This window comes from Fukomys damarensis, unplaced genomic scaffold (assembly GCF_012274545.1).
Source record: "Fukomys damarensis isolate Sample0158 unplaced genomic scaffold, DMR_v1.0_HiC HiC_scaffold_22, whole genome shotgun sequence".
Classification (NCBI taxonomy): Eukaryota; Metazoa; Chordata; class Mammalia; order Rodentia; family Bathyergidae; genus Fukomys; species Fukomys damarensis.
Genome location: NW_022900934.1, coordinates 22,292,977 through 22,305,025, shown reverse-complemented (window position 1 = coordinate 22,305,025; position 12,049 = coordinate 22,292,977). Strand labels below are relative to the sequence as shown.

General features: G+C 39.8%; 1 protein-coding gene across 5 annotated transcripts in view; it reads right to left on the bottom strand.

Annotated features, from left to right (window-relative positions):
* Positions 1 to 1,577: 1,577 nt before the first annotated feature.
* The window catches only part of Dsn1 (DSN1 component of MIS12 kinetochore complex), a 20,494-nt gene continuing 10,022 nt past the window's right edge, over positions 1,578 to 12,049 (bottom strand). For 4 of the 5 annotated variants that reach the window (XM_010640014.3, XM_010640017.3, XM_010640018.3 and 1 more), the window contains 6 exons: positions 10,561 to 10,648; positions 8,519 to 8,578; positions 7,904 to 7,981; positions 4,957 to 5,104; positions 4,384 to 4,471; positions 1,578 to 3,355 (listed from right to left, as the gene is read on the bottom strand). In XM_010640014.3, the coding sequence (XP_010638316.1) occupies positions 3,252 to 3,355; positions 4,384 to 4,471; positions 4,957 to 5,104; positions 7,904 to 7,981; positions 8,519 to 8,578; positions 10,561 to 10,648 (566 nt within the window). In that variant the 3' untranslated portion in view covers positions 1,578 to 3,251. The remainder of the gene's footprint in view (positions 3,356 to 4,383; positions 4,472 to 4,956; positions 5,105 to 7,903; positions 7,982 to 8,518; positions 8,579 to 10,560; positions 10,649 to 12,049) is intronic. The other variant, XM_010640016.3, reaches the window with a different exon arrangement.

The following is a 12,049-nucleotide window of genomic DNA, read 5'->3' as shown; positions in this document are numbered from 1 at the left end:
AAAAAAACAAAAAAAAAAGTGGGGGGGAGGTGTAGGGTGATGCTTGCCTGTAATCCCAGCACTCCCAGCACTTGGGAGTGTGAGGCAGGAGGATCGCTTCAACCAGCTGGGCTACACAGTGAGTTCCAGAGCAGTCTGAACTACATAGCGAGACCCTGTCTCAAAAGCGCCCCCCACCAAAAAATAAGAAAAGAAAAAAGCTGGGGATTTAGCTCAGTGGTTCTGATGCCTGAGTTCGATCCCCAGTACCAAAAAAACTTAATAAAGAGCAAACTAAAAGACAATAGGATAGGAGGTAAACCTTTTGCAGATGGGAAGGGAATTAATGGTGGAAGGAGAGGAGATATGACCAAGAGGAAATAAAAAGGACTAACATGTCCTTTTTGATTATATGAATCAACTCCCCACCATAAATGTATTCATTATGTATCACAAACAGGCACCAATATAAAAATTAAAAGTTGGCCAAAAAAAGCATGCATGCCAATAAAGATATAGATGCTGCCCAAATTTTTTTTTTTGTTGGTTTTTTGAGACAGAGTCTCACTATGTAGTTCAGACTGCTTTGGAACTGTGGAGCCCAGTCTATCCTCCTGCCTCAGCCTCCCGAGTGCTGGGATTACAGGCGTGCACCACCACACTCGGCTGATGCTGCCCATTTCTTAAGGCCTGGGCCTGGAAAACTGCACAGGGCCACTTGTGTGATTTCCTGCGTATCAAGCAGTTACAGAGCCAACCCTAAGTGGAGTATGAATGTCAGAATTTAGAGGCCTTACTATAAAGCTCCCATAGTCTGTAGCTGGCTACAAATTCTTTATATTCCTCCTTTATGGAAAATGCAAATTCTGAAAAAAGTATTCTCACATCTAATGCCATCAGGTTCAGGAATTTGTCTTTGCTATTTCCCATCTATGAATGAGGTGTCATGACTTTGTCCCTTATAGAACTTTAGTGTGATCTTGATCTGAAAGCCAGACTCCTATTTTGACTTGAGCTGATCTGGGGAGATTTCTGTTCCTGCTATAGGGCTTTGCTTTGCTTAACCCCTTCAGTTGATTTCAGCAGATCAGTTCATTGAACCTCTCTGGCTTGAAAAACAAGTCTTGGCCAGATCTGATAGTGCAAAACGGACAGCCACCCTTTTTTGAAGCAAAGTCCATGTAGCCTAGGCTGGCCCCTTAATTCAACAATCCTCTTGACTCAGTCTCCCGTGGGAGTACAGGCATGCACCCCGATGCCTGGCTTGCTCTCTTCTGCCTTCTAATTATTTTCAGTTACCTTGTCTCAAGCTACTCTTCACTGATGCTTGGCATTTCTGCTTCATTTATCTTTTTCGGTGTTCTAGAATGCTCCATTCTCCCTCTATCAAGCCTTTGAACATGCTGCTTTTACCTGAAATACTTGTTCAATTTCTTTATCCTTCCCAAGTCAGCATTACCATCACTTGTGCAGATAAGTTTTCTATTTGTGTTCCTCATGTCCTCAGTGGACTGTAAGCATATGCGGGAGATCCTGTGCCTTTGTTCATTGCTCTCTTCAGTTCCCAGAACTGTGACTGGCAGACAGTAGTGACTCAGTAAGATCTGAATTGATAAAATTTAATGCAAAGAGGTATCGCCTCTCACCAACAGGTGCTTGGGCCAAGGTTAATACTTAAGATTTTGATTGGTTGTTTAACTCATTTCCCATTTAGAAAAAGTGCAGCAAGCAGCTCATTGCCAGTGTTCATTCAACTTTACATAAACCTGCTCTTTGAGGAATCCAAAGTTTTCTAGGATTTGACATTTTCAGTGATTGAGAATTACTCTATTTGTGAATGTAAATACCATTGTAACAAAATGCTATAAAAATGATCTTTTGTTTCCAAACACTAGCAATATACTAGAATAATGCAAAAATAATAAAAGTGAGATAATTCATGGCAAACCTTGGAGGTAAGATTAGGAATGTAACTCACAAGTTATCTTGGGATAAATGCAGCCAGCAAATATTTGCACGGCAAACAGGAAATTAAATGAAATGAGTTTGTCCCATTAATAGAATGAGAATATAGAAAACATTAACAAAAGATTAGTTGGTGTTTTATTGGTAATAGGCTGCGAGGCTTATCTTTTTTTTTTTTTTTTTTTTTGGTACTGACAATTGAACTCAGGTCCTTATGCTTGTGAGGCAGGTAGGTGGCAGAACCACTCAGCTAAATCCCCAGCCAGGTGAGGCATATCTTTACACTACTGCTTATCTCAGCAAAGAATTTTAGTTTCTAAAGCCTCCTTGCCTTTAAATGTTTTTAGAGGCTGAGTGCTAGTGCACTCTATGAGGTCCCTGTGTTCAATTCTCAGCACCACAAAAAGAAAATTTTATACACTCAAAATACAAACACAGGGAAAAAAATCTAATTATATGTAATCTTATAATGCAGATTATTAACAATAAAGAGGATAATTAGGGGCTTGGAGATAACAGCTCAGTACCAAAGCACTTAACTAGCATGTGCAAAGATGGTTCAATCCCCCAGCACCATCAAAAAAATAAAAATAAAAATGACAATAAAAGTTAATACTTAGCCCCTTTTTGCCATTAATTTAAAATTTAGGGTGTCAGCTCAAAATTCAAAAGCTAAAGTACACTATAGACATCAAGACAAACAGGAGTAGTATTTTCTTCAAACTGGGCATTCTGTGAAGTGATACATATATCCCAATGATGCCAACAACGCTCAGTATTCTTCAACTAAAATCACCATCAGAGCCACACTAGAAAATCACTCTAATTCCTATTTGACCAAAACCCAGGCTGGCTTCTACAATGTTTCATTAAACTTGGTCCTAAATGACTCTGGGTTGTTTCAAAACCTGAAGATATCTGACCATGAAGGACATTTAAAAAGAATGGGCCACTGCTTCTGAAGGCCATTTCACAAGGAAATTTCAAACATTTTGTACATTCCTGGGCAAAGTATCCTTCTGTATACATAAATTCCATCACCCAAAAAAGATGAAATGCTCTACAATCCGGCAGTTATCTTTAAAAGCTAAGGACACAGGGCCAAGGATCTAACTCAGTGGTGCCGCCACTTGCCATGTAAGTGCAAGGACCTGAGTTTGATCCCCGATACGAAAAAATAAAATAAAATAAAAATAAAAGCTAAGGACAGAACTCCCCAGCTCAGACAGCCATGCAGTTGCCACATGCTGGGGAAGTCTTCCCAGTTTTATCATTTGAGCATCTTGTGTTGGAAAAGCTGGGTAAGGTCACTGATAAGATCCAGAGCAATAAGTGGTAGGCGGGTTCTGTAAATGAAGTCTGAGCAGTTTTCGAGCAGGTGAAGTATCTAATTGTTGCATGCTTCTTTTCTCTGCAGAGGAAAGGAGGCAAAAAACGAATTACAATTGAATTCACATAAAATATACTGAAAACAATGTGTGGGTGTTGTGCCAGGTGGCAAAAGGCATTACAACGACAAATTAAATCTCTGTCCTCCAGGAGATGGCAATCTGACTGGAAACCCAGCTGCTATAGTATAGCGCAATAAGAAAATGAAGGTGTGTGTAGCAAGTAATTTAGGGAGGAGGTCAAGAAAGGCTAAAAAGGAGTTATGTCAGTGTTACTTTGTGGATTCTTAAAAATCTAAGAGGGTAAAGACGGTGGCTTTTTGGTTTTTTCCTAGGAGACAGGATCTGGCTATGTACTCCATGCCATACTTTAACTTGTATGGACCCTCTCCTGCCTTAGTCTCTTGAATGCTGAGATTATGGGTTTATGCCATCATGCCCTGCTGTAGTGGGTTTTTTTTGTTGTTGTTTTGCTTTATTTTGTTTTTTTGGTACTGGGGATCAAACTTGGGTCCTTGCGCTTGTGAGGCAGGTGGCAGAACCACTGGGCTAAATCCCTGGCCCTGTTTTGTTTGTTTTTTGAGACAGGGTCTTGCTTTGTAGGTCAGGCTGGCCCTGAACTCACTCTATAGTCCAGGCTGCCTTGAACTCACGGTGATCCTCCTGCCTCAACCTCCCAAAAGCTGGGATTACAGGCATGTGCCACCACACTTTGCTATAATGGGTATTTTTGAAGTCTTGAATTTGCTAAAACGGAGTTCATGGGGATTTAATTCTCACACTTTGTGCTTTTGGAATATATGTCTAGAAATTTCCTGTGAACATACTCCTTATTGGGGAGAGAAATACAGATTATCTGCTATAATGGGCCTGGGATTTAGGTCAGTGGTGCTACGGCCTAAGTTCGATCCCCGAAACCAAAAAAACACACAAAACAAAAACAAAAACAAAAGACAAATTATCTGCTATAAGTCTTACCCTCAGGACCATATGCTACCCAAAGGTATCAGATATAAAACAGCCCAAGCCCTGTCGCAAGAGACACACTTACCAAGCTGTACTGACACCTTCTGGAGGCACTGGGTGCTTTCATCCATAAAGGCGTGTAGCTGCTTCACTGATCCTTGCAGCTCATCCATCTGCATTCAAAAGACAGCCTTGAGCTTCAGGTTCCATGGTTTCCCCAAAGTTCCCCAAATCCTTTAAGTAGGCACCTTCCCGATGGCAGAGTAGAGCAATGGGCCTCCTGTCCTTTCAGTCTGGAATGCTTATGCCAGACATTCTATTGGCAACTCCTGAGCCACACTCCACTATTCTCCAGCCAGCTCTATGTCCCAGGAGGCTGACCTCCAGGACCCCTACCAACAGGATGCCATGTGTTCTAGTTCTGTTTGGGTACTGCCATGAGGGGAACCTAGTGGGAGGGAGCTGAATGAGGGTACTTACTGCTCATGCACAAAATCAAAGAAACAGGTCCAAAGCAAACCTCTAAAACTGAGCCAATATAAATGTTTTCTTCTTCTAAGTCGGTTATTTCAGGTATTTTATCAGAGATGGAAAACGAACACAAATGAAAAGATAGCAAACCTGGATAGCTTAAGCAAATCAAGTTGAGCCAACTTACCACCAACTCCATACAATCAAAGACCCTGTTCTGGTTCTGTAATATTTTTTGGTAGTCAGGCTTTGTGTAAAGAGCTTCACTCTGAGAAGATCTAAGATACGATGTTGGATCCATTTTGACTTCAGTAATTTCGGTTTCTGTTGACCCTCTAAAAACCAAACAAAAAAGAGCTTTCAAAGAATTTTATAAACATTTTATGGAAAAGATATCAAAGATTACCTCTGAAAAAAATTTATAAAGCTGAATCAATATCCTTCTACCCTATTCTAGGTATAGCTGCCCTCTCGGCCCCTTTAGTGCACTGAGGACTGAACCTAGGGCTTTGCACATGCTAGGTAAGTGCTCCACTAGTGAGCCTCACCCCCAGTTCCTGGTATAGGCTCTCTTAACTGGAGGATCTGAAATAATGACTGAGTATTATTATTATTTTTTGTGGTTTGAGGGCTGGAACTTAGGGCCTTCCCACTGAATTATATCCCCAGCCCATTTTAATATTTTTTATTTTAAACCCTGGTCTTGCTAAATTGCCCAGGCTGGGTTCAACCTTGCAATACTCCTTCCTTAGCCTCCCAGAATGCTAGGATTACAGTCACGTGACACTGTGCCCACCTAATATTTTTTTTGGTACCGGGGATCATTTTTTTTTCTCATTGAGTTTATTGGTACATTTTAGATATATAGTACAGTTACATTCATCACTGGGATCTTGTACCTTCACATGACAGGTCTTAGTTCTCATTCTTTTCCCTTAACCCTGGAACCTTGCACTTTTGAGGCAGGAGCAGTGCCACTGAGCCCTGTGCCCTAGCCCTGTGCCCACCTAATATTAATGTTTTTTATACCACTACACTGAGAAATGCTAGAAGCTTTAACTCAGTTAACTCTACTTAACAGCAATGGTCCACATACACATAGGACTTTACCTGGGATAGAGTGAAGCCAAAGCTTTCCATCCAAGTCACTGTCTATGATCATTTACCAAAATAAATGCTAATCTACTTCAATCACCTACAAAAATTGATATGGGAGCCAGGAATTTAGCTCAGGGGTTTGCCATCTGGCTTGAAAGCACAAGGTCCAGAGTTCAATCCCCAATAACACACACACACACACACACACACACACACACACACACACACACACAATTGATATGGAAGGCTGTGGATTTAGCTCAGTGGTGCCACGCCTGCCTTGCAAGGGCAACATCCCGATTTCAGTCCCTAATACTGCAAAATAAATAAATAAACAGATATGGAGAGTTAATGAAAAATGACAACCTTTTTGTAACTACTATAATTTGTTAAGTTTCTTAGGTGCCAAAAGTTGCAGTTGGCCACTGTCCATTTAACATCAAACTCAGAATGACCCAATAAACTAGGTAGTACCATCATCCCTATTTTCAAAGAAGAACCTTATACTCCCAAGAGATTAAGTGGGATTTGCCCAAGGTCACAAAACTCTGGAGTAGGAAGCCAGGATCTGAACAGAGATAGTCAGCTTCAAGCTTTTTCTTAATCTATAGGCTTTTGCCACAAAGTTTTTCTTCTCAAGCTGTCATCATTTTGTGTGTGTATGTACAGTACTAGAAACTCTTTGTGCACACTAGACAAGCACTCTATACTGAGCTACATCCCCAGGCTTCTTAAATTTTGAGGCACAGTTATACTAAATTACAGATTGGTGTCAAACTTCCAGTTCTTTCTTTTTTTTTTTTTTTTTGGTACTGGGGATCGAACGTGGGTCCTTGCACTTGCAAGGCAGGTAGCAGAACCACTGAGCTAAATCCCCAGCCCAAACTTCCAGTTCTTGTCACAGCCTCCTCAGTAACTGGGGACTATAGGAGTGAGCCACTATGCCCAGCTTTAAGCTGCCATCTTATACATTATCAATCTCCGTAAATATGGTAAGAAGTGAGTAAATGATACCCATCCATCACTCCTTGGAGTGGGGAAGTTTTCAGATCATGTTACTTAAAGCCCCCTTCTATGAGAGGCCACTTTTTGCAATTAAGGTTTTGGCTAACATTTTGTAGTTGGGTTCAAGATTCTGATGGGGGCGGGAGCTTAAAACTACTAACTCAAATGATCACTAAACTAAACTCTAGCACTTTTCCGACTTTCTTCTGCTTCCAAGATCAAGACAATGATCCTCTCTCAGCTGATTATAGTGGCACACACTTGCAGTTCCAGGTACTTGAGAGGCTAATGCAGGATGATTTTAAGTTGGAAGTCAGCCTAGGCAACTTAGAGATGACTGACAGAAAATAAAAGAGACTGGGGATATAGCTTAGTGGTAAGGCACCTGCCTCCTTGCCTTGTATGTATGAGGCCCTAGGTTCACTCCCTAGTATGGGGGACAAGAAAGTAAACAAAAAAAAATCCTTTTTTATTTATACCTTCCCCTACCCTCTCTTCTCTGTATTTGTGACTCCATGAAGTTCATGGCCAGGGTCCTTCTCATCCCTGCAGCTTAAAAGTCATGTTCTGCTGGGCATGGTAGCACATACCTGTAATCCCAGTGTTTGGACTGCCAAGAGTTCAAGGCCTGCTGGAATCACATAATGAGATTGTCTCAAAATAACAAAACAAAACAAAACAAAAAAAGGTCATGTACTCCCTAAATCTCTTACCTATTCTTGGTCCAGCCCCAAATGGCCAAGTGTAAGGCAGAAATGTACCTGTCTCCCTGAGGCTGTGAAATAGCAACCAAAGACATAGAACAGAGGCAATTCTGTCCTAACTCTGAAAACAGTCACAGCAACTCTCCCTTACTTCTCACTCATTCTCCATTTATGGTCAGAGTACTAATACACAAAGAGTCTTAATAAATTGACTGTATTATAAGGATTCATCACTCAATTTATGCTAACGAGAACTGAAATAAACTCGAATCAAATTCCACAAGGTTAAAAAAAGATAGCTTTTTATTTCCAGCTCACAGATCTAACCTGGATGTCTCTTCTGGTAGTGCATCCTTCTGGTAGCACAGCAAGAGCTGATCCCAAGTCTGACGTTCTGAAGAAAACCTACAGAATCCAAAGAAAAATTCAGTTAACATTTTTGAGGGTGAGGGAGGGTCGAGACAGGGTATTGCCATGTAGTCCAGGCTGGCCATGAACTCACAGCAATTTTCCTGCCTCACCCTCCCAAGTGCTGAGACTACAGGCATTCACCACTATGCCCAGATTCAGTTAACTTTTGATCACATCACTCTGAACCATTTAGGGCAACAATAAGTACATTAGGTACATAATCTGGTTATAAAATGTGAAAAAAGAGATCACTAAAGGATTACAAATCTTTACTGGTTCAGAGGCCATTAATTTAATCAAAACACGATTTCTTAAAATCAAAGTAACATTCTTCCTCCCTCCCTGGACTCCATTCTACAAAATTAGCTATCACAGAACCTATAATCATCCCAATATGCAGTCTTCTAAATTCCAGTGTTGATTCACTAGCACAGAATACCATGTGTACTATTAATTTATCCTAGGTTTTATTTTCTCCAGATGGAGAGTGAATTTAAATTTTCCAACAAAGGTTCACTCATTTTCACTTACTTTGTTATATATTCCTTCATCTCAGCCACTGATGCTTCCAGATTCAAATCTAATTCTTTTCTGGAATATAGATAGGATAGGATTATGAAAATAATATGAATTTTTCAAGAAATGTTTCCTATTAATATAATTTCCTACATAATTTTACAGGTAATAAAACATGATAATTTTTTTCTTTCAATATTTATTCTTGGACTCTATCTTACTTTTTCACTAGTAGTAGCTAAGCAGTTCTCATTTTTATTTTTTATTTTTATTGGGTTTTTTTGGAGAAAGGGTCTTGCTATGTAGTTCAGGCTGGTCTTAAACTATGTAGTCTATAGTGAGTTCCAGATCAGTCTCAACTACATAGTGAGACCCTGTCTCAAAAAAACGCCCCCAAAAAAGGCTTACTATGTAGTCCAGGCTGGCCTTGAACTTGCAGTGATACTCATGCCTCAACCTACCAAGTGTGGACATTATAGCCATGTGGTCCACATCCAGCTCTAAGTGGCTTTCATTCTATTTCTCTCATCAATTCTAATTCATATCATGGCCAAATTAACATTTAATTTTTTTCCCTTGCTTAAAATGTCTGTGAATGGCCAGGCATTGGTAGCATATACCTGTAATCCTAGCACTCTGGTATAAGAGTCAGGAGGGAGCACAAGTTTGAGACCAGCCTGGGCTATTCAGCAACCTAGTAAGACCCTGTCTCAAAATAAAAAATAAAAAGGGCTGGGGATGTAGCTCATTGTAAAGACTCTAAGTCCAATTCCAGCATAAAGAAGAAAAGCCAAAATTTATTTGGAGATGGTAGATCACATCTATAAACCCAGCACTTAAGGCAAAGATAGGAGGATGAAAGTTCAAGTCCTGCCTGAGCAATTTAGTGAGATCTTGTCTCAAAAAAAAGGAGGAGGGAGCAGGGAAGTAGTCCAGTAGTAGAGTGACCCTAAGATCAATCTTGAGCCCTACCTGACCTCACAAAAAGCTAAAACTTGTTAACCTGGCACTTAAGGTCATGCTGTCTTTGATCCTGTCCAGTTCACTTACTTTGATTACTACTGTTATTTAATGGCTCAGCTCAGTTGGGTGATTAACTGTAACGGAAAAGAATCAAATACTGCCAGGTATGGTGCACACCTATAATCCTAGCACTAGAGAGAAAGGCAGAACTGCTGCAAGTTCGAGGCCAGCCTGGGCTACATGGCAAGACCCTGTTTCCAAAAAAAAAAAGAGTCAAAATCAAGACTCTGTTTCAAAAAAAAAGTCAAACTATTACAAATGTACTTAGTACTGTATCCAGCAAAGACAAATCAGTAGTGCCATCATTCCTGGTTTTTTTTTGCCAACTCCTGTGACACAGCTTCCACCATCTGTCCATCTGTGAGATGCAGCAAGCTGTCCTTAAATACATTATATTAAAAGAGATGCTATGTTAATTAATCTAAAATGTTTCACTTTCTCATTAGAAATGATAATCCTAATGAACTATAGGAAAGTAAACCTTCATGAAGTCCAGACTTAAAATTGATAATGTAAACTCAAGTACATGCTTTGTTATACGGCAAAACTAGGGAGGTATGGAGAGCATCATTTCTGAAGACCCACCAATCTAGGGATGAGATTTTAAATTTCTGCTAATATTCTTGCTTGCCAAGAGCCAAAAACATGCATGGTTGGCAAAGATCTCAATTATTCCCCCCCCCCTCACTATTCCATAGCTGGTTCCTTTTCACCATTCAGGTCTTACAGGTCTGAGACCAAAGGACAAATCATGAGAGATTTCTGAACATTCTTGCTAAAAGTACCTACACTCTCAAATCACTATATTTGTTGACTTCCTATATTATCACTATCTGAAATTGAATTTTGTCTCCTCTATTACAGTGTATGATGACAGCAACATTGTTTGACTTATTTATCACTATATTCCCAACATCTAAAAGAGCCTGGTACAGAAGAAAATTCTAGGTAAATATTTGGTGAACAAGTGAACAACTAATTATAATGAAAAGTCTCAATTCACCTATAATTTACAACAGGAAAACTGCTCTTACTCTTTTGAAGCTTCAAAACATTTTTGTAGAGTTCCATCTTTTTCCAGGCTGTCTACAAAATGCTCCAACTCTTGAGAAAGAAAAGATGCTAGAGAGAATAAACTTGTTATAAAATAAGAAAGATATAAATTTTCACAATGAGCTACCTTACAAAGGTACTAAAGGTGTTCTCAGGTTTAGGGTCTTCTGTTACATTCTGGCCCTCTCATTCATCCTAAAAGATGTTTTAACACATTCAAGACTGGGTCGTGATTCATATACCTCACCGCCAGGGGCTCTGAACCACTGCTGTGTCACTGAGCGGTACAATCCACCTGACAGACATGCACGTACCACTGACAGTTCAAGCCAGTGGGAACACGTTAAGTATGCAGACTTTTTCTTCTGGTGCTGGAGACTGAAGCCAGGGCCTTGTGCATGTCAGTTAACCACTCTACACTGAGTACCTCCCCAGCCCCAGAAAGATTTTATCTTTCTCCCTTGTATAAATAGAATAGATGACAACTGTTTTTTAATGCCATTTATAGTGTTTTGACACTTGACTAGTAAAAAAGTACTACTTTAAAAGGTATATTTGCACTGATAATTTTTTTTTCTTTTTCCAAGAGATGTGAACAGGAGGGACTAGAAAGGAAGACTTTTTTTTTTTTTTTTTTTGATACCAGGGATTGAACTCAGGTCCTTGTGCTTGTGAGGCAGGTGCCGGAACCACTGAGCTAAATCCCCAGCCCTAGAAAGGAAGACATTTAGAAGTCAGGCAACAGGCAAGAATATAAAGAGAAATGGTGACAACAAATAAAAATTATGGGTAAACATTAAAAACAGGCCTCTGATAGTGTATCTACTTTATGGTACAATTCTGAGGTCAACAATTTCAGCTGGCAAGTAAGCCCACATTCATTATTTTCTGGGCTTCTTAAGTGAGTAATTTTCAGTATATCTGACCCAAGATGATTGTGCCGTTATACTATCAGGAGACTAACTGCTTTCTAGAGAATTCAAACACTTGTAACATCAGAGACAAAGAGCTAATTCCATACTACATAAGCAGCTCCTACAAAGCAATACAAAAGAGCAAATATCCTATTTAAAAATAAAAAAACAAGATACAACCAGACAACCCACAGAAAAGAAAGAACAAATGGCTCGAAAAAGCATGAAAGGTAGGAGTGGAGGTGCAGACTTGCAATCTCAGCACTCTTGCAGGCTGAGGTAGGAGGTTCACAAGTCTGAGCCAATCTTAAGCAATTTAATATCTTAGCAAGATGTGGAGATATAACTCAGTGTAAAGGCCCTGAGTTCAATTCCTAGTACCTAAATAAGAAAGAAAGAAAGAAAATAAAAGGTGTGAAAACATAAAATATTTCTGTCTTCTCCAAAAGAAAAAACAACACATATTAAAACTACAAAAAAGGGCCAGGGATTTAGCTCAGTGGTTCCAATGCCTGCCTCACAAGCGCAAGGACCAGAGTTCGATACCTGGCACCAC